This window comes from Cetorhinus maximus, chromosome 18 (genome assembly GCF_964194155.1).
Source record: "Cetorhinus maximus chromosome 18, sCetMax3.hap1.1, whole genome shotgun sequence".
NCBI lineage: Eukaryota > Metazoa > Chordata > Chondrichthyes > Lamniformes > Cetorhinidae > Cetorhinus > Cetorhinus maximus.
This window is the reverse complement of record NC_135896.1, coordinates 80034756-80055029: the sequence shown is the minus strand read 5'-3', so window position 1 is coordinate 80055029 and position 20274 is coordinate 80034756. Positions and strand designations below refer to the sequence as shown.

Sequence of the window (20274 nt, the reverse complement as noted above, 5' to 3'; positions counted from 1 at the left end):
GTTTGTTGTGTGGCACTGTATCAAATGCCTTTTGGAAGTCCATGTACACCACATCAACAGCATTACCCTCATGAACCCTCTCTGTTACCTCTTCAAAAAACTCCAAGTTAGTTAAACACAATTTTTCCTTAAGAAATCCATGCTGGATCTTCCTAATCAACCCACATTTCTCCAGGTGACTATTAATTTTATCCTAAATAATTGTTTCCAGAAGTTTCCCCACCACCAAAGTTAAACTGACTGGTCCGTAATTCCCGGGCTGATGCTTATAACCTTTTATGAACAGGGGCATAATGTTTGCAATTCTCCAGTCCTCTGGCACCACCCCTGAGTCAAGGAAAGACTGAAAGATTGTGGCCAGTGCCCCTGCAATTTCCACTCTCACATCCTTCAATATCCTTACGTGCATCTCATCCAATCCCGGTGCCTTGTCAACTTTAAGTACTGATAATTTATCCAATACCTTCTCCTTATCAATTTTGAACCCTTCCACTGACTGAATTCCCTCCTCTGTCACTATGGCCTGAGTAGCATCTGCTTCCTTGGTAAAGACAGATGCAAAGTATTCATTTAACACCTCAGCCATATCCCCTGCCTCCATGTGTAAATCCCCTTTTTGGTCCCCAATCGGCCCTACTCCTCTTTTTACTATTAATGTGCCTATAGAAAACTTTGGAATTCCCCTTTATGTTGGCTGCCAATCATTTCTCATAATCCATTTTGTTTCTCTTATTTGCTTCTTCACCTCTGTATTCACTTCTATATGCAACCTGGTTCTCAATTGTATTTTCTACCTGACACTTGTCATAAACATACTTTTTCTTCTTTACCTTAATTTCCATCTCTTTTTTCATCTAGGAGGCTCTGGACTTGTTTGCCCTATGTTTCCCTTTTGAGGGAATACACCTTGACTGCCCAGATGATTTCTTTTTTGAAGGTAGCCCATTGTTTAGCTACAGTTTTTCTTGGCAATCCTTTGGTTCCAGTCTATCTGGCCCAGCTCCGTTCTTGCCCCATTAAAGTTGGCTCTCCCCCAGTTAATTATTCTTACCCTGGATATCCCATTGTCCTTTTCTCCCGCCATCCTAAGCCTTGTGATACAATGATCACTGTCTCCTAAATGTTGCCCCACTGCCACTTGATCTACTTGGCCCACTTCACTTCCAAGAACTACGTCTATCAATGCCTCCTTTCTTGTTGGACTGGACACATACATGTTGCTGTAGGAAATTCTCCTGAACACAATCTAGGAATGCTTTCCCCTCTCTGCCCTTTACAGTACCTCTACCCCAGTCTATATTCGGGTAATTGAAGTCCCAGATTATAACTACTCTCAAATGTTTGCCTTTCTGTAATTTCCCAGCAGATTTTTTCCTCTACACCCTTCCCACTAGTTGGTGGTCTATGGACTACACCGAGCAATGTGATTGCGCCCTTTTTGTTCCTTAGCTCTAGCCAAATTGATTCTGTCCTTGAACCCTCAGGGACATCCTCTTTCTCCAGCACTGCAATGCTCTCCTTAACCAATACTGATACCCCTCCTCCTTTTCTTCCTTTCCTATCTTTTTTGAACACCTTGTACCCAGGAATATTTAGTACCCGGTCCTGCCCTTCCTTGAGCCAGGTATCTGTTATCGCTACAACATCATAATTCCACATGGCAATCTGCACCTGTAACTCACCTATCTTATTTACTATACTCTGTGCATTCACATATATGCAGTATAAAACAAAAACAGAATTACCTGGAAAAACTCAGCAGGTCTGGCAGCATCGGTGGAGAAGAAATCAGTTAACGTTTCGGGTCTTCATGACCCTTCGGCAGAACTGAGTATGGTTAGGAGAAAAGTGAAATATAAGCTGGTCTAAGGTGGGGGGGCGGGGGGAGAGAGAAGTTGAGGGTGTGGTGATTGTGGAGATAAGAAAGCAGTGATAGGAGCAGATAATCAAAAGATGTCACAGACAAAAGGATCAAAGAGGTGTTGAAGGTGGTGATATTGTCTGAGAAAAGTGCTAATTAAGAATGGAAGACAGGATACTCAAGGTACAGCTCTAGTGGGGGTGGGGTGGAAAGACTAACAAAGTTTTAGTTTTAGATTTAAAAATAATGGAAATAGGTGGGAAAAAAAGAATCTATATAAATTATTGAAAAAAAAGGGAGGGGGGAGAAACGGGGTGGGGATGGGGGGAGGGGGAGTTTAAGATCTAAAGTTGTTGAATTCAATATTCAGCCCGGAAGGCTGTAAAGTGCCTAGTCGGAAGATGAGGTGCTGTTCCTCCAGTTTGCGTGGGCTTCACTGGAACAATGCAGCAAGCCAAGGACAGACATGTGGGCAAGAGAACAGGGTGGAGTGTTAAAATGGCAAGCAACAGGGAGGTTTGGGTCTTTCTTGCGGACAGACCGCAGGTGTTCTGCAAAGCGGTCGCCCAGTTTGCGTTTGGTCTCTCCAATGTAGAGGAGACTGCATTGGGAGCAACGAATGCAGTAGACTAAGTTAGGGGAAATGCAAGTGAAATGCTGCTTCACTTGAAAGGAGTGTTTGGGCCCTTGGACAGTGAGGAGAGAGGAAGTGAAGGGGTAGGTGTTGCATCTTCTGCGTGGGCATGGGGAGGTGCCATAGGTGGGGGTTGAGGAGTAGGAGGTGATGGAGGAGTGGACCAGGGTGTCCTGGAGGGAATGATCCCTACGGAATGCCGTCAGTGGGGGTGAAGGGAAGATGTGTTTGGTGGTGGCATCATGCTGGAGTTGGCGGAAATGGCGGCGGATGATCCTTTGAATGCGGAGGCTGGTGGAGTGATAAGTGAGGACAAGGGGGACCCTATCATGTTTCTGGGAAGAAGGAGAAGGCGTGAGGGAGGATGCGCGGGATATGGGCCGGACACGGTTGAGGGCCCTGTCAACCACCGTGGGTGGAAAACCTCGGTTAAGGAAGAAGGAGGACATGCCAGAGGAGCTGTTTTTGAAGGTAGCGTCATCAGAACAGATGCGACGGAGGCGAAGGAACTGAGAGAATGGGATGGAGTGCTTACAGGAAGCGGGGTGTGAGGAGCTGTAGTCGAGGTAGCTGTGGGAGTCGGTAGGCTTGTAGTGGATATTGGTGGACAGTCTATCATCAGAAATTGAGACAGAGAGGTCAAGGAAGGGAAGAGAAGTGTCAGAGATGGACCATGTGAAAATGATAGAGGGGTGGAGATTGGAAGCAAAATTAATAAATTTTTCCAGGTCCCGACGAGAGCATGAAGCAACACCGAAGTAATCATCGATGTACCGGAGAAAGAGTTGTGGGAGGGGGCCGGAGTAGGACTGGAACAAGGAATGTTCCACATACCCCATAAAGAGACAGGCATAACTGGGGCCCATGCGGGTACCCATAGCCACACCTTTTATTTGGAGGAAGTGAAAGGAATTAAAGGAGAAATTGTTCAGTGTGAGAACAAGTTCAGCCAGACGGAGGAGAGTAGTGGTGGATGGGGATTGTTGGGGCCTCTGTTCAAGGAAGAAGCTAAGGGCCCTCAGACCATCCTGGTGGGGGATGGAGGTGTAGAGGGATTGGACATCCATGGTGAAGAGGAAGCGGTTGGGGCCAGGGAACTGGAAATTGTTGATGTGACGTAAGATGTCAGAGGAATCACGGATGTAGGTGGGAAGGGACTGGACAAGGGGAGAGAGAAGGGAGTCAAGATAACGAGAAATGAGTTCCGTGGGGCAGGAACAGGCTGACACGATCGGTCTGCCAGGACAGTTCTGTTTGTGGATTTTGGGTAGGAGGTAGAAGCGGGCCGTCCGAGGTTGGGCGACTATCAGGTTGGAAGCTGTGGGAGGAAGATCTCCAGAGGAGATGAGGTCAGTGACAGTCCTGGAAACAATGGCTTGATGTTCTGTGGTGGGGTCATGGTCCAGGGAGAGGTAGGAGGAAGTGTCTGCGAGTTGACGCTCAGTTTTTATGCAGTATAACCCTGATTTAGACTTCATTAATTTCTCCCTTACTCCGACTCCACCTATTAACTTGCTATTCTCTATTCTAGTGCAATCTGTCAATCCCAGTGTTTTGTGCACCCTTATTACGCTCTAATATTATCTCCTGGTTCTCACGTCCTTGCCGAGTTCGTTTAAACCCTCCCCAACAATACTAACAAAACACCCCGCAATAAACTCAGTCCCAGCTCTGTTCACATGCAACCTATCCGGCCTGTACAGATGCCATCTCCCCCAGAGCCAAAGACTCACAGACCTCACAGAGACTGATTTGAAATCTCATCCTTAAGTATTTTTTTTATCTGCATTTAAATCTTTGCATCTGTGTTTTAGTTAATAACTTTATCACTTTTACTTAAGTAACATTCAGCAGGAGTTTTGTAATAAACTAATATTTATCTTGTTTAAGAATAAAACTTGTCTGCTGAGTTATTTTTAAATTGAACCACTTGCAAATTAAAAGGGGGCTACATATACACACAAATTCTTAGCTCACTGACCACTTTGAGGAAACACCTTTTACGTGGTCATGACAGGAGAGAGAACTACATGACAGAGGATGGGAAATGGGGTATATTTAAAATTGAGGGACTGATTATGGATCTTCTGACCATCTAACCCTTTTGCCTTACAAGATGTTTCGCCAGAAGTATGTAGGAGTGAGTGCTTTTGACTACAAGTCTCTAACAGAGCAGTGGGACTTTTGTGGAGCGGGTTTGTTTGGTATATAGTTTTGAGATTCTCTGGCTGTTCTGCTGTAGGTGGAGGCTGTGGCAATTAGCAATATGACACCAAGATTGTGAACAGGTGGTTCTGCCTTAGGCAGTTGCCAGGGAGAGAAAGAGGAGAGGAACAGCTACAAGGTACATGCAACAAATCACCAAGGCTTCTTCTACAGCACTTCCCAAACCCATGACCTCTACTTGCCTAGAAGGCCAAGGGCAGCAGGTGCATGGGAATGCTGCCACCTCTAAATCCCTCTCCAAGTCACACACCATCCCAATTTGAAAATACATGGTCATTCCTTCATCATCGCTGGGTCAAAATTCTGGAACTCCCTACCTAACAGCACTGTGGGAACACAGAGATGACATAGAGCTGCTCAAGACAGCTCACCAACAACTTATTCTGGGCATTTAAGGAAGGGAAATAAATGCTGCCCTTGCTAGCGATGCCAACCAATGAAAAACAGGAAAATATTATGTACATCCTTGCAAAAAGAAAGCAAGGAATGCTTTGATTTAAATTACTGCTGTAGGTGCTGGGACAATTGAAATTTTCAACAGGTCCAATAGACTTTTATTGGAAAAGGGTATCAAAGGATATATAATAAAAGCAGATTAAAGGGGCTGAGATACAGATCAACCTTGATCTAACTGACAGCAGAACAGGCTCAAAAAGGCTGGATGGCCAGCTTGTGTTCCTATGCAGCAGCAAAGGAAGCTGCTTTAAAGGTGAATAGCTCAATTCTGGTTAACTCAATACTCATAAGTAAATAATTAGGTTGTACAACTAGTGATCTAGAAGAATCTTACAGAATATAGAAATATAATAATAGATTATGAGAGCTTTTATATGTATATAAAAAAGATGAGAGCAGCAAAAGTAAACTTGGGCCAGAATCTTCCGGTCAGCGTGCGTGGGCAGGGCCCGCACGCTGACGCATGAAATGACGCGCGGTGACATCAGGTGTGTGTCCCGACGTCACTGCGTGTCATTCCAATCTTCAGTTTGGCGGGCGTGCAACGGAGTCGGCTGCGCGCCCGCCAAATTGTCAAAGGCCCGTTAAGGCCATTAAGTACTTAATTAAACTGATTGTCTAGGCTGCCTGTTCAACCTTAAGGTTGGCAGGCAGGCGAAAAGCCCAGATGGCCTTTGCACTTTTCATGGAACCTCATCCACGGGTGCGATGAGGTTTCATGAAGGGTTTATAACTTTAATAAAAATTTTTAATTAAATTCATAGACATGTCCCAGCTCATGTGACATGTCCGAATAATTTTTAAAAATCTTTTTTTTCAGTTTTCCACAATCAAATTAATCTCCCTGAGGCAGCACCATGCCTCAGGGAGGTTTCCGTGCTCTTTTGCACACATGTGCGAAAGAGTGCAGGCCCCGACTCTCACTCCTCCCCCCGCCTGCACAGGGAGCGCTGAGCGCCCGTGCTCGCTCCCGCCCAGACTGCACGACGGGGAGAAAATTCTCCCCTTGGGTCCCTTAGAGGCCGAGAGAGGAGAAATTAGAATGCATAATAATAAAAGGGCAGAGACAGTAAACAAATATTTTGTGTCTGCCTTCACTGTAGAAGTCAGAAAGAACATATTGGAAACGTGGGGAAATAAGGGTCTAATGAGAGTGAGGAATTTAAAAGTAATTCATATTAGCAAAGAAAAAAGTAGTGATGAAATTAATGGTACTAGAGGCAGACAAATCTCCTTTGATGGCCTACTTGATACTTGTTAACTTGATATTTGGTAAGATTTCCATCCATAGTCTTGCATCAGGGAATTTTCAAAGGAGGTGCACTGCAAGTTCAGTCAACAGTCACATTAATTAGAAAAATTCAACAGATTTTCCTTAAATGAGTCCTTAGAGGGCATGATTTGTGCAAGATTGTTCCAGTCCTTAATTGTTCTTGGGGAAAAGGAGTTAGCAATCCTACAATCTAGGGTTTATGAAAGAGGTAGCTGCAAGATAGTGGATGCACTGGCTTTAATCTTCCAAGGTTCCTTTGATCCTAAAAAAAGTCCCTGTGGATTGGAAGCCAGAAAATCCAACCCCACTGTTCTAGAAAGAAGGAAGAGAAAAAAAACTTTAGGCCAGTTAGCCTGACATTAGTAGCAGGGAAAATGAAGGATATAACAACTGGACATTTGGAAAAGCACTATATGATTCAGCAGAAACAACAATTTATTTAAAGAGAAATCATGTTTTACAAACCTATTAGTGTTTTTGGAGGGTGTAACTAGCAGGATAGATAAGGGGGAAATACTAGATGTAGTATATCTGGATATTTAGAAGGCATTCTATTACATTGGGGCTGGTGGGATTGGGTTAAAAATTAGTATAGATGGAGGATTGGCTTACATACGTGAAGGAAGGTAGAGATAAAAGGGTACTTTCAAGTTAGTAGGCTGTAACTAGTGTGGCGTCACAAGAGACAGTGCTGGGGCCTCAGCTATTTACAATCTATATTAATGATTTGGGCAAAGAGACTGAGAATAATGTATTTAAGTTTGTGAACAATAAAAAACTCGGTAGAAATGTAAACTGTGAGGACCAAAGAGCCTGCAAAAAAGTATAGACAGATTTAGTGAGTGGACAATGTGGTAGATAGAGTATAATGTGGAGAAATGAGCAGTTATTTGGTAGTAAGAATAAAAAGGCAGAACATTTTTAAAAGGCATGAAACTTACATGTTGAGGTACAGAGAGACTCGGGTGACTCATACAAGGAATACAGAAAGTTAGTATGTAGGTACCGCAAGCAATTTGGAATGCAAATGGCATGTTGGCAAAGGTTCACTAGATTAGTTCCTGCGATGAGAGGGCTGTCCTATGATGAGAGGCTGAGTAAATTGGGCCTATCCTCCCTGGAGTTTAGAAGGATGAGAGATGACCTAATCGAAACAAACAAGATTCTGAAGGGGCTTGATAGGATAGAAACTGAGAGGTTGAGCTGAATTTTTTCAGCCCCCTGGAGATAGGCTGGGAGAAGGTGGGGGATAGTAAAATTGAGAGGAAAAGTGGGGGTTGGAGTGGAGTACCCATCATTTTTCTGCCACCATGCAATCTTGTCAGCAGCAGCAAAGGTGGCAGATGGCCTTCCCACCCAGGGTCAAGGGGGCCACTTACGTGGCCAATTAAGGGCCTCTTCGTGGCGACGCTGGGAAACATCCTATTTGAGCACTGTTTGGCCAGTCGAAGGACTCCACCCACCCCCACCCCCCACACCAAAGCAATGGCCATCCCAGTGGCAACAGCACTGCCTGCCCTAACAGTGCCACCTCTACCCACACCTCCAACATGGCTTGCCTGACTGCCCCAAGACCCTACTTAAATCGTTGGGAGGGTGCCATCCTTCCATACCACAGTCTTCCAGGTGCAGTTCCAGCAGCAGCCACCACTCCCAGTGGCACTGCTGAGATTTCTGAACTGCCAGCACTCCAATTAGACAGCTGTTCGAGGGCAGGCGGCCCTACTTAAGAGGGGCATCTGCCCCAGTAATTAGTTGCCTGACCCTTGTAAAATGTGGATTTTTCTGGATCCAATGCAAGGATATCCTTTAAATATGGAGGCCAAAACTGCACACAGAATCACAGTGCAGAAGAGGCCCTTCGGCCCATCGAGTCTGCACCGACATGTCAGAAACACCTGACCTACCTACATAATCCCATTTACCAGCACTTGGCCCATAGCCTTGAATGTTATGGCGTGCCAAGTGCTCATCCAGGTACTTTTTAAAGGATGTGAGGCAACTCGCCTCCACCACCCTCCCAGGCAGTGCATTCCAGACCGTCACCACCCTCTGGGTAAAAAAGTTTTTCCTCACATCTCCCCTAAACCTCCTGCCCCTCACCTTGAACTTATGTCCCCTTGTGACTGACCCTTCAACCAAGAAGAACAGCTGCTCCCTATCCACCCTATCCATGCCCCTTATAATCTTGTACACCTTGATCAGGTCGCCCCTCAGTCTTCTCTGCTCCAATGAAAACAATCCAAGTCTATCCAAAATAAAAATACCTGGAAAAATTCAGCAGGTCTGGCAGCATCTGCGGACAGGAACACAGTTAACATTTCGAGTCCGTATGACTCTTCAATAGAACTAAGTAAAAAATAGAAAAGAGGTGAAATATAAGCTAGTTTAAGGTGGGGGGGCGGGGTGGTGGGACAGATAGAGCTGGATGGAGGGCCAATGATAGGTGGAGATAACCAAAAGATGTCACAGACAAAAGGACAAAGAAGTGTTGAAGGTGGTGATATTATCTAAGGAATGTGCTAATTAAGGGTAGAAAGCAGGACAAGCAAGGTACAGATAGCCCTAGTGGGAGTGGGGTGGGGGGAAGGGATCGAAATAGGCTAAAAGGTAGAGATAAAACAATGGATGGAAATACATTTAAAAATAATGGAAATAGGTGGGAAAAGAAAAATCTATATAAATTATTGGGAAAAAAAAAGAGGGGGGGATCGGAAAGGGGGTGAGGATGGAGGAGAGAGCTCATGATCTAAAATTGTTGAACTCAATATTCAGTCCGGAAGGCTGTAAAGTGCCTAGTCGGAAGATGAGGTACCGTTCTTCCAATTTGCGTTGAGCTTCACTGGAACAATGCAGCAGGCCAAGGACGGACATGTGGGCAGTAGAGCAGGGTGGAGTGTTGAAATGGCAAGCGACAGGGAGGTCTGGGTAATGCTTGCGGACAGACCGAAAGTGTTCTGCAAAGCGGTCACCCAGTCTGCGTTTGGTCTCTCCAATGTAGAGGAAACCGCATTGGTAGCAGCGAATGCAGTAGACTAAATTGAGGGAAGTGCAAGTGAAATGCTGCTTCACTTGAAAGGAGTGTGTGGGCCCTTGGACGGTGAGGAGAGGGGAAGTGAAGGGGCAGGTGTTGCATCTTCTGTGGTTGCATGGGAAGGTGCCGTGGGAGGGGGTTGAGGTGCAGGGGGTGATGGAGGAGTGGACCAGGGTCTCCCGGAGGGAACGATCCCTGCGGAATGCTGCCGGGGGGGTGAAGGGAAGATGTGTTTGGTGGTGGCATCATGCTGGAATTGGCGGAAATGGCGGAGGATGATCCTTTGAATGCGGAGGCTGGTGGGGTGATAAGTGAGGACAAGAGGGGCTTTATCATGGTTCTGGGAGGGTGAGGAAGGTGTGAGGGCAGATGCGCGGGAGATGGGCTGGACACGGTTGAGGGCCCTGTCAACCACCGTGGGTGAAAAACCTCGGTTAAGGAAGAAGGAAGACATGTCAGAGGAACTGTTTTTGAAAGTGGCATCATCAGAACAGATGCGACGGAGGCGAAGGAACTGAGAGAATGGGACGGAGTCCTTACAGGAAGTGGGATGTGAGGAGCTGTAGTCGAGGTAGCTGTGGGAGTTGGTAGGCTTGTAATGAATATTGGTGGACAGTCTATCACCAGAAATTGAGACAGGGAGGTCAAGGAAGGGAAGGGAAGTGTCAGAGATGGGCCATGTGAAAATGATGGAGGGGTGGAAATTGGAAGCAAAATTAATACATTTTTCCAGGTCCAGATGAGAGCATGAAGCAGCACCGAAGTAATCATCGATGTACCGGAGAAAGAGTTGTGGGAGGGGGCCGGAGTAGGACTGGAACAAGGAATGTTCCAAATACCCCATAAAGAGACAGGCATAACTGGGGCCCCTGTGGGTAGCCATAGCCACACCTTTTATTTGGAGGAAGTGAGAGGGGTTTAACGAGAAATTGTTCAGTGTGAGAACAAGTTCAGCCAGACGGAGGAGAGTAGTGGTGGATGGGGATTGTTCGGGCCTCTGTTCAAGGAAGAAGCGGAGAGCCGTCAGACGATCTCGGTGGGGGATGGAAGTGTAGAGGGATTGGACGTCCACAGTGAAGAGGAGGCGGTTGGGGCCAGGGAACTGGAAATTGTTGATATGATGTAGGGTGTCAGAGGAATCACGGATGTAGGTGGGAAGGGACTGGACAAGGGGAGAGAGAATGGAGTCAAGATAGCAAGAAATGAGTTCCTTGGGCGGGAACAAGCTGACACAATCGGTCTGCTGGGACAGTCTTGTTTGTGGATTTTGGATAGGAGGTAGAAGCGGGCCGTCCGAGGTTGGGAGACTATGAAGTTGGAAGCTGTGGAAGGAAGATCTCCAGAGGAGATGAGGTCAGTAACAGTACTGGAAACAATGGCTTGGTGTTCAGTGGTGGGGTCATGGTCCTGGGGGAGATAGGAGGAAGTGTCTGCGAGTTGACGCTCAGCCTCTGCGAGGTAGAGGTCAGTGCGCCAGACAACAACAGCACCACCCTTGTCAGCAGGTTTGATGACAATGTCAGGGTTGGACCTGAGAGAACAGAGTGCAGCAAGTTCAGAAAGAGATAGTTTAGAGTGGGTGAGAGAAGCAGAGAAATTGAGACGACTAATGTCACGCTGACAGCTCTCAATGAAAAGATCGAGAAGGTAAGAATCCAGAGGGAGGGGTCCAGGTGGAGGGAGAATGTTGGAGGCGGGTAAAAGGGTCCATTGAACGGGAAGAGGACTCCTGCCCAAAGAAGTGAGCACAGAGATGAAGGCGGCAGAAGGAGAGTTCAGCATCGTGCCGAGCCCGAAATTCATTGAGATGAGGGCGCAAGGGTATGAAACTAAGTCCTTTGCTGAGCACTGAACGACCTCTCTTCATAACTTAAATGTTTCATCCCAGGCAACATCCTGGTGAATCTCCTCTGCACCCCCTCCATTGCAATCACATCCTTTCTATAATGTGGCGACCAGAAATGTACACAGTATTCCAGCTGTGGCCTCACCAAGGTTCTAGACAATTCCAACATGACTTCCCTACTTTTGTAATCTATGCCTCGATTGATAAAGGCAAGTGTCCCATATGCCTTTTTCACCACCCCACCAACATGCCCCTCTGCCTTCAGAGATCTATGGACACACACGCCAAGGTCCCTTTGTTCCTCAGAACTTCCTAGTGCCATGCCATTCATTGAATACTTGTCAAATTACTCCTTCCAAAGTGTATCACCTCACACTTATCAGGGTCAAATTCCATCTGCCACTTATCTGCCCATTTGACCATCCCGTCTATATCTTCCTGTAGCCAAAGACACTCAACCTCACTGTTAACCACCTGGCCAATCTTTGTGTCATCCGCAAACTTACTAATCCTACCCCCCACATAGTCATCTATGTCGTTTATATAAATGACAAATAATAGGGGAACGAGCACAGATCCCTGTGGTATGCCACTGGACACTGGCTTCCAGTCACTAAAGCATTCATCTGTCATCACCCTTTGCCTCCTACAACTAAGCCAATTTGGAATCCACCTTATAAAATTACCCTGTATCTCATGTGCCTTTGCCTTCTTTATAAGTCTCCCATGTGGGACCTTGTCAAAGGCTTTGCTGAAATCCATATAAACTACATCAACTGCACTACCCTCATCTACACACCTGGTCACCTCCTCCAAAAATTCAATCAAACTTGTTAGGCATGACCTCCCTCTGACAAAGCCACGCTGACTATCCCTGATCAAACCTTGTCTCTCCAAGTGGAGATAGATACTCTCCTTCAGAAATTTCTCGAACAGTTTCCCTACCACTGACATGAGACTCACTGGCTTGTAGTTCCCTGGCTTATCTCTACAACCCTTCTTAAATCGTGGAACCACATTAGCTGTTTTCCAGTCCTCTGGCACCTCCCCCGTGGCCAGAGAGGAATTAAAAATTTGGGTCAGAGCCCCTGCGATCTCCTCCCTTGCCCCCCTCAGCAGTCTGGGACACAAATCATCCGGACCTGGAGATTTGTCCACTTTTAAGCCTGCCAACACCGCCAATACCTTGTCACTCCCTATATCAATTTGCTCAAGAACCTCGCAGTCTCTCTCCCCGAGTTCAATACCTTCATCCTCATTCTCTTGGGTGAAGATGGATGTGAAGTATTTTTTCAACACTCTAGCGATGTCCTCTGGCTCCACCCATAGATTGCCCCCTTGGTCCCTTATGGGCCCTACTCTTTCCCTGGTTATCCTCTTCCCATTGATATACTTATAGGATATCTTGGGATTTTCCCTACTTTTATCAGCCAGAGCTTTCTCATATCCCCTCTTTGCTCTCCTAATTGCTTTCTTAAGCTCCACCCTGCACTTTCTGTACTCCACTAATGCCTCTGCTGATTTGCTTCCCTTGTACCTGCTGAAAGCCTCTCTTTTCCTTCTCATCGTAACCTGAATAACTCTGGTCATCCATGGTTCTCTGGGCTTTTTACTCCTTCCTATCACCCTAGAGGGAACATGTTGAGCCTGTACCCTCCCCATTTCCTTTTTGAACATCCCCCACTGCTCCTCTGTAGATTTCCCCACAAGTAACTGTTCCCAGTCTACCTTGGCCAGATCCTGCCTTATTTTACTAAAATCTACTCTTCCCCCAATCCAAAAGTTTTTTGCAACTTGTCGATTTCTTTGTCCATAACAAACTTAAACTGTACCATGTTGTGGTCGCTATCGCTAAAATGCTCACCCACCACCACCTCAGCCACCTGTCCGGCTTCATTCCCCAGAATTAGGTCCAGCAATGCACAGTCCCTTGTTGGACCCTCTACATATTGACCTAAATTTTCTTCTGTACACATTTCAAGAAATCCACTCTATCGAAGCCCTTAACACTATGTCTATCCCAATTAATGTTGGGAAAGTTGAAATCACCTAATATAATTACCCTATTGTTATTGTTTTTACACACCTCTGCAAATTGTGCACATATTTGCTCCTCAATTTCCTGCTGACTATCTGGGGGTTTATAATAAACACCTAATAATGTGGTTGCCCCATTTTTATTCCTAAACTCTACCCATAAGGCTTCATTCAATGCCCCCTCCAAGATATCATCTCTCCTTACTGCAGTAACTGACTCCTTAACTAATAATGCAACGCCTCCTCCTCTTTTACCCCCTCCCCTGAAGATTCTATATCCCGGAATGTTGATCTGCCAATCCTCCCCTTCCCTCAACCACGCCTCAGTGATGGCTACTATATCAGAATTCCACATGTCAATCCTCACCCTTAACTCATGTTTTACCTGTAATACTCCTGGCATTAAAGTAGAGGCCATCCAGCCTTGCCTTACTCCCTTGAAGCTTATTGCAGTTGTACTCCCTCTGACTTGATTGTTTTACTGTATTATGATGTGTCCCTATTCTGCTCACATACACAGTATTCCAGGTATGATCTGACCGAAGCTCCATAAAATTGTAGCAAAGTTTCTTTATTCTCTTACTACAATCTCTCTTGCAACAAAGGCCAACATGCAATTTGCATGCCTAATTGCTTGCTGTACATGCATACTACCTTTCTCTATTCTTTGTATGAGTCATTTAAGTCTACAGACCACCAAAGTGGATTCACCTACCCCACTTTTGGGCCTGTCAGTGGGACCACTGCCACAAGAACAACATTATAGCCATTGTTTGCCCTAGCTGGGGCATCTAGGATACAGAGCACAGTCTTAGGATAAGGGGTTGATCAGTTAGGACTGAGATGAGGGAAAATTTCTTCACTCAGATGGCTGTGAATCTTTGGAATTGTCTACCCCAGAGGGTTGCAGATGCTCCTTTGTTGAATATATTTAAGGCTGAGATAGGTAGATTTTTGGACCCTCTGGGAATCAAAGGATATGGGAAAGAGACAAGAAAGTGGAGTTGATGCAGAAAAACAGCTATGATCTGTTGAAGGGCAGAGCGGGCACAAGAAGTTTTCACCTGTTATTTCTTATGGTCTTATGGCAGCACCATTCTGGATCGAATTCACATTTAAACAAACTAGAGCTGGTGTTCAATGTGTAGTCATTCATTAGAGGTCTGTGAACCCTCATTTTAGAGTCCCTAGTGTAATCCACCCAATCTGAGTTACATGGGGATAGTGATGGCAAGCTACATAATCTACAAATAAGTCCTCAATATCAAATGGTCAAATTGGCCAGTCACATACATCATATCCTGTTTTTTTATTAAGTCCCTCATGAAGCTAGCAGGGTTTGAATGCTCTTCCACCAACACGAATCAGAACTTCAATCTCAGCAAGTAGTACTGTTAGGAAGGCTCTCACCCTACTTCCTGTAAGGATTCCATCCCATTCTCTCAGTTCCTTCACCTCCAGATGATGATGCCACCTTCCAAAACTGCACTTCTGACACGTCTTCCTTCTTTCTTAAATAGAGGTCCCCCCCCCTCCCCCCACTGTGGTTGACAGGGACTTCAACAATGTCCGACCCATCTCCCATGCCTCTGCCCTCACCCCTTCCCCCTCACTTTTCACCCCACTAGCCTCTGCATTCAAAGGGTCATCCTCTGCCATTTCCACCAACTCCAGCTTGATGCCATGGCCAAACACATCTCCTCACCTTCATCAGCATTTCGTAGGGACTGTTCCCTCCATCATCCCCAACACCTCATCCAATCACAGAACGTACAACACCTGCCCCTTTACCTCCACACTGTCCAAGGGCCCAAACACTCTTATCAGGCGAAGCAGTGCTTCGCTTGCACCTCCTTCAATTTGATCTACTGCATTCTCTGCTCCCAATGTGGTCTCCGCTACATTGGGGAGGCCAAACACAGACTAGGTGACCAGTTCGCAGAATACCTTCGGTCTGTCCGTAAGCATGACCCAGACCTTCCAGTTGCTTTCTATTTCAACTCACCATTCTGCTCTCATGACCAAATGTCCATCCTTGGCCTGCTGCAATGTTCCAGTGAAGCCCAACTCATCTTTCGCTTAGGCACTTTAGAGCCCTCCAGTCTTAGCATCGAGTCCAACTTCAGACCATGAGCTCTCTCTTCCATCTTCACTACTTTTTAAAATTTATTTTGAATTCACTTAATTTTATATTTATTCATGTTTCAAAAATCCCTTTTTCTATCCTTTTCCCCCCAACCACCAACCGTCCCCCAAAAGGGCCAACTGTCACTTGTTCTATGTTGTTCTTTCAGAGTGCTAACCCTTCTTGTTATTAACACATTCTGCTTTCCTACCTTAATGCTATCAGCACCTTCTTTAGCCCTTACCACTACCATTAACACTCCCTGTCTTGTGTCCATAACAATTTAGTCAATCTCTCCTTAGCCCCCACCTATTGCCAACCTGCTATCCTTCATTAAACAGCATAAATTCCATCACATCTACTTCTCTTTAGCTCTGAATAAGAGTCATACGGACTCGAAATGTTAACTCTGTTTCTCTCTCCACAGATGCTGTCAGACCTGAGTTTTTCCAGCATTTTCTGTTTTTATTACTAGAGACAATTGCCGCTGGCAGGAGCCAAACAGTACCAATGAGGTTTTGCAGAGTATGCTGCTCAATAGCACTGCCAATAACTTAATTATCAGCAGAGTGATGGAAGGTGAGTAGATTGATGGTGTGATAATCCAATTTTCCACTTTGTTTGGCAGATGCCAGTGTTGTAGCGAACAGAACTTACTACTGCAGTTTCACTAACATATACATACAATTACACATTAGAGAAGTAGATTAATTGCAGTATGAAACATAAAAACCAATTACTCCAAAATCTGGTTAATATATCACTCCTCCCAGTCTAGTTTTTGTAACAGCAAGGCCTTGAATACTGCATTCTTTTTCTACTTATTTTCCTAATCAAAACCCCCGAATTTTGAACACCTCTATCAAATCCCCTCATGACCTCAGTGGTTTCTACAGGAGGTAGTACTTACATAATTTACATGCAAACATCCCACCTGAAATTTAAGTCATGGATTCCCAAGATCACCTTGGGGATAGTTTCTAAATAAAAAGCAGCCATATTAATTTTTCATAACCTGTGGATACTGATATAATATAATCATGGGGGATATTTGATTTCCCTTGTTCCACTTAAACTTCAAGGAGTTGCAGGCATAGCACAGGCACAGTTGCTTCAGTTTAGCAGTTTGAAACTGCAATAAGAGGAAACTCCAGGGTAGGGATGAAGATTACCTAGCAAACTCCAGAGTTATTGGAAAGGGAGATAATGAGGTTCAGCTTTACTCTGCGTTTAATACAAGAGGGTAGGTGGTTGTAGGTTTGTTGTATAATTATCAAACTGCTGCTCTACACTGATTAGAATGAAAGCAAGAATATGCTTTCAGGTGAGGGCAGGAATATATACAAAGCGAGTTGAAAGCATGAAAGAGTTTCCATTTTGACCTTGGAGTTAGTTAGTTATCCAAGTTCAAAGGCATAACACACATCTGCATAGCACCATTTAAGAGGGAAAGAGTAGTGTTGGGCTTTCAGGCAAGTAAGTGATACAGCTTGGTTTATCTACCATTATTAGTATTTGTGCAACAACCAGGCACAAGTTGCCAGTTTGGATTGATTAGGCAAAATAGTCAGTTTTTTATGCTATATATAGAATCATATGGATGCTGAAGAATTCCAATACCTCTTGCAGCAGCAGTATACATTGTTGATAGCTGCTATGTGCAGTATCTATCAGGCATTGTTCAACAGCAGCTCAAGTTTCAGTTGGTTAAATGGTTCAACAGAAAACATTTATATACAAAAGATACCTACAGGTCAACAGCACATAGAACAGAATGATGAAACACCCATTTTATTTTACCTAGGAGATAGGCTTTCAGGACTTGTCTGGTGAGTAGTAGCAGGATCTTTATTTCACATCCAATTCCACCATTTCCTTTGTGCAACTCCTTTAAACATATACATTTTATATACAGCGTAACATGATTCATTTTAATTGCAAGGTTCAGAACATTCAAAGTCCTAATCTAAAAGTTGTGTGGATTGATTTAAAGTTATTCTCCATTCCTCCAGCTCCTTCAGGATCAAGTCTGTCTCCTCTACAATTTTATTACTTTCCTCTTTTGTATTCTGCAACTTCAGCCTCATCTCCTATTCACAAGAAAAAAAGTGTAAATGTTTTGAATTCCAAGTGATGCCATTGAATAGATCAAGTAGAATCAAACAACCATGAATATTTCTGAATTTATTTTTAAGAGATGCTCCTGGGTGCCCTGAGGGTTCAGTCAGTTTGCCCAAAGAAAAGTAGAGCACACACATCAGCAAGCTCTCACTCTCAATCCCCGCGCTGAGTTCAACTTCAAGTATGGTCACAGTAGAATTGGTTATATCGGTGTAGGACTTACCGTGGTGGTAGGGGGCAGCAAGATGAATACTCGACTGCCCCTCCTGCTTATGCTATCTAGTGAGCCCTGATGACAGTCCAATCGTCAAAATCAGATAGGGGCAAGACTCGGTTCATCTAGTATTTCCTGCAGTCAAAATGCCTACTTGTTGCTGAAGCTTATACATAATGGCTATTCTGGTCAGGAGTTGGAGGGAGACAGGCAACAGTAGACACTTTTAGAAATGTGAGGAATAGGAAAGATTGGCCCCAAAAAAATGTTTTGGTAAAAACATACATTGGCTGTAGCGAATCCTCAACTGAGCAAAATTATTTTAAAAAATGTATTGGGGTAAATTTTCAAAGTTTATTTTTGTGAAAAGCTAGATTTTTAGCTTGTGAAACCAAAGAATGAGTAATAATTTTTAACACAACAGCAAGATTAAAAATAACTTAATATACCCAGAAGGTTTTGGTAGCAAAGTGGTTATGTTACTGCACTAATAATCCAGAAGCCTGGACCAATGATCCAGAGATAAATTCAAATCCACCACTGTGTCTAAGGAAATAATTATTTTTTTTTTTAAAGTAATAGTATTAGTAATCTTCCCACAAAAATACCAGATTGTCGTAAAAACCCATCTGATTCGCTAATATCATTTAGGGAAGGAAATCTGTTCTCACCTGGTATGGCCTGTGACTCCAGATATACAAAATTGCTTAGTAAGCCATTCAAGCATATCAAAACCGCGACAAAAAACATAATAGAACATAAACAACCACCTTACATCAACCTAGGTGCTGGGTTTAGACACAACAAATGCATTCCCAGTCCAGCAAAGTCCTTATTAACATTTGGGAACATGTGCCAAGATTGGGAGAGCTGTTTCACTAGACAGGCCGCAGCCTAACAGGCAAAGGTTTCTTCGACAGCACCTCCCAAATCCACAATCTCTAGCACCAGGAAGGGGAAGGGCAGAAGGCATCTAGGGACTCCACCAACTCCAAGTCACACACCATTCCAACTTGGAAGCTTATCACCACTCCATCATTGCTGGGTCAAAATCCTGAACTCCCTGCCTTAAGAACACTGGGTGTATCTACACAACACTGCCTGCAGTGGTTCAAGGCAGCAGCTGCTACCATTTTCTCAAGTGCAATTAGGGAGGAAAAGCTTTGTAACATTTTATGAATTAGGAGCACAAGTAGGCCATTCAGCCTCTCAAGTCTGCTCCACATTTGATAAGATCATGGCTGATCCGAACGTGGCCACAACTCAAGTTTCCTGCCTGCCCCCATAACATTCAACTCCCTTGTCAATCAAGAACTCAGCCTTGAATATATTCAATGATCCAGCCTCCACTGCTCTCTGAGGAAGTAATATCCACAGGCTAACGATGCTCAGAAAAATATTTTCCTCATCTCTGTCCTAAATGAGAGACCTCTTATTTTTAAACTGTCCCCCCAAGTTCTCAACTTGCAGAATCTTTTGCAATACACATGCTCAACACCATGAGAATTCCACTCAATCTATTATTTTCTCACAGCATTGTAGGCCAATCTTATAAACCTCAATTATAACACATTACAGACACAGAATAAACCAAGTTATGCAGTACTTTGGACATAAAATTAGTCTCAAGGATGGTGCATACTTCACTGATGTAGACTTATCTTGTGATTGGCAACCTGAAATCTATAGTAAAATGAAAAAAAACTTTCGCCCAATTGCAAATCGACAAAGTTTTGAAGTTAGGCAATGGTTAATCAGACCATTACCTTAGTGGAAGGCCCCAACATAAATGGCCTCTGGTTTAACATTGTTCCTTGTCAGAAGCAGCCAAAGAGCTACATATGTATGTCTCCTCTTCTATGAAACTATGTACTGCAGTCCAACCTGATTCATGCCATTGCTGACAGGCCCCGAACACCTGAACCCATGCAGCGCTGATGCACAGAACCACAGAAAAAGTTATGGCACAGAAAAAGGCCATTCAGCCCATTGTGTCTGTCACAGGACTGAAATAGGATCCTTCCTTTGATAATTTAGAATAATATCGAAATTCTGATGAACAGTAGTTACATGAGTGAGAAATAAAGTTTGCTGTTCACTCAGATGCTGCTGTACACTACAGTTGCAGACAAGAGTAGTAACCTCAGTGAAAACAATTTCTACGCATGCATTCATTCCAGTGTGCCCCCAACCCCAACTTTTAGTAGCTAAATGCATCATTCCGTCAGTTACAGGTTATCAGATCTCGTGGATTTGCATACCTTTAAAATGGACCAATTGGCCAGTTCAACTTTCCTTGCAATATTAGCTTCAATGCACGTGCATCAGGATTTTCATTTCAATGCAAAATTATTTATACAGTACATGTTATTTGCAGCATGCCCTCAATTAATGCTGGTCAGAGAGGACTCTTAGAAATTCGCTAAAGCAAAGCAAAGGATAACCTT

At 44.4% G+C, this 20274-nt stretch overlaps 1 protein-coding gene across 1 annotated transcript in view; it reads right to left on the bottom strand.

Annotated features, from left to right (window-relative positions):
• Positions 1 to 17314: 17314 nt before the first annotated feature.
• knstrn (kinetochore localized astrin (SPAG5) binding protein) overlaps positions 17315 to 20274 on the bottom strand; it is a 38647-nt gene continuing 35687 nt past the window's right edge. The window contains exon 9 of the mRNA XM_078563038.1: positions 17315 to 17582. Coding sequence (XP_078419164.1) covers positions 17454 to 17582 — 129 coding nt within the window. The 3' untranslated portion in view covers positions 17315 to 17453. The remainder of the gene's footprint in view (positions 17583 to 20274) is intronic.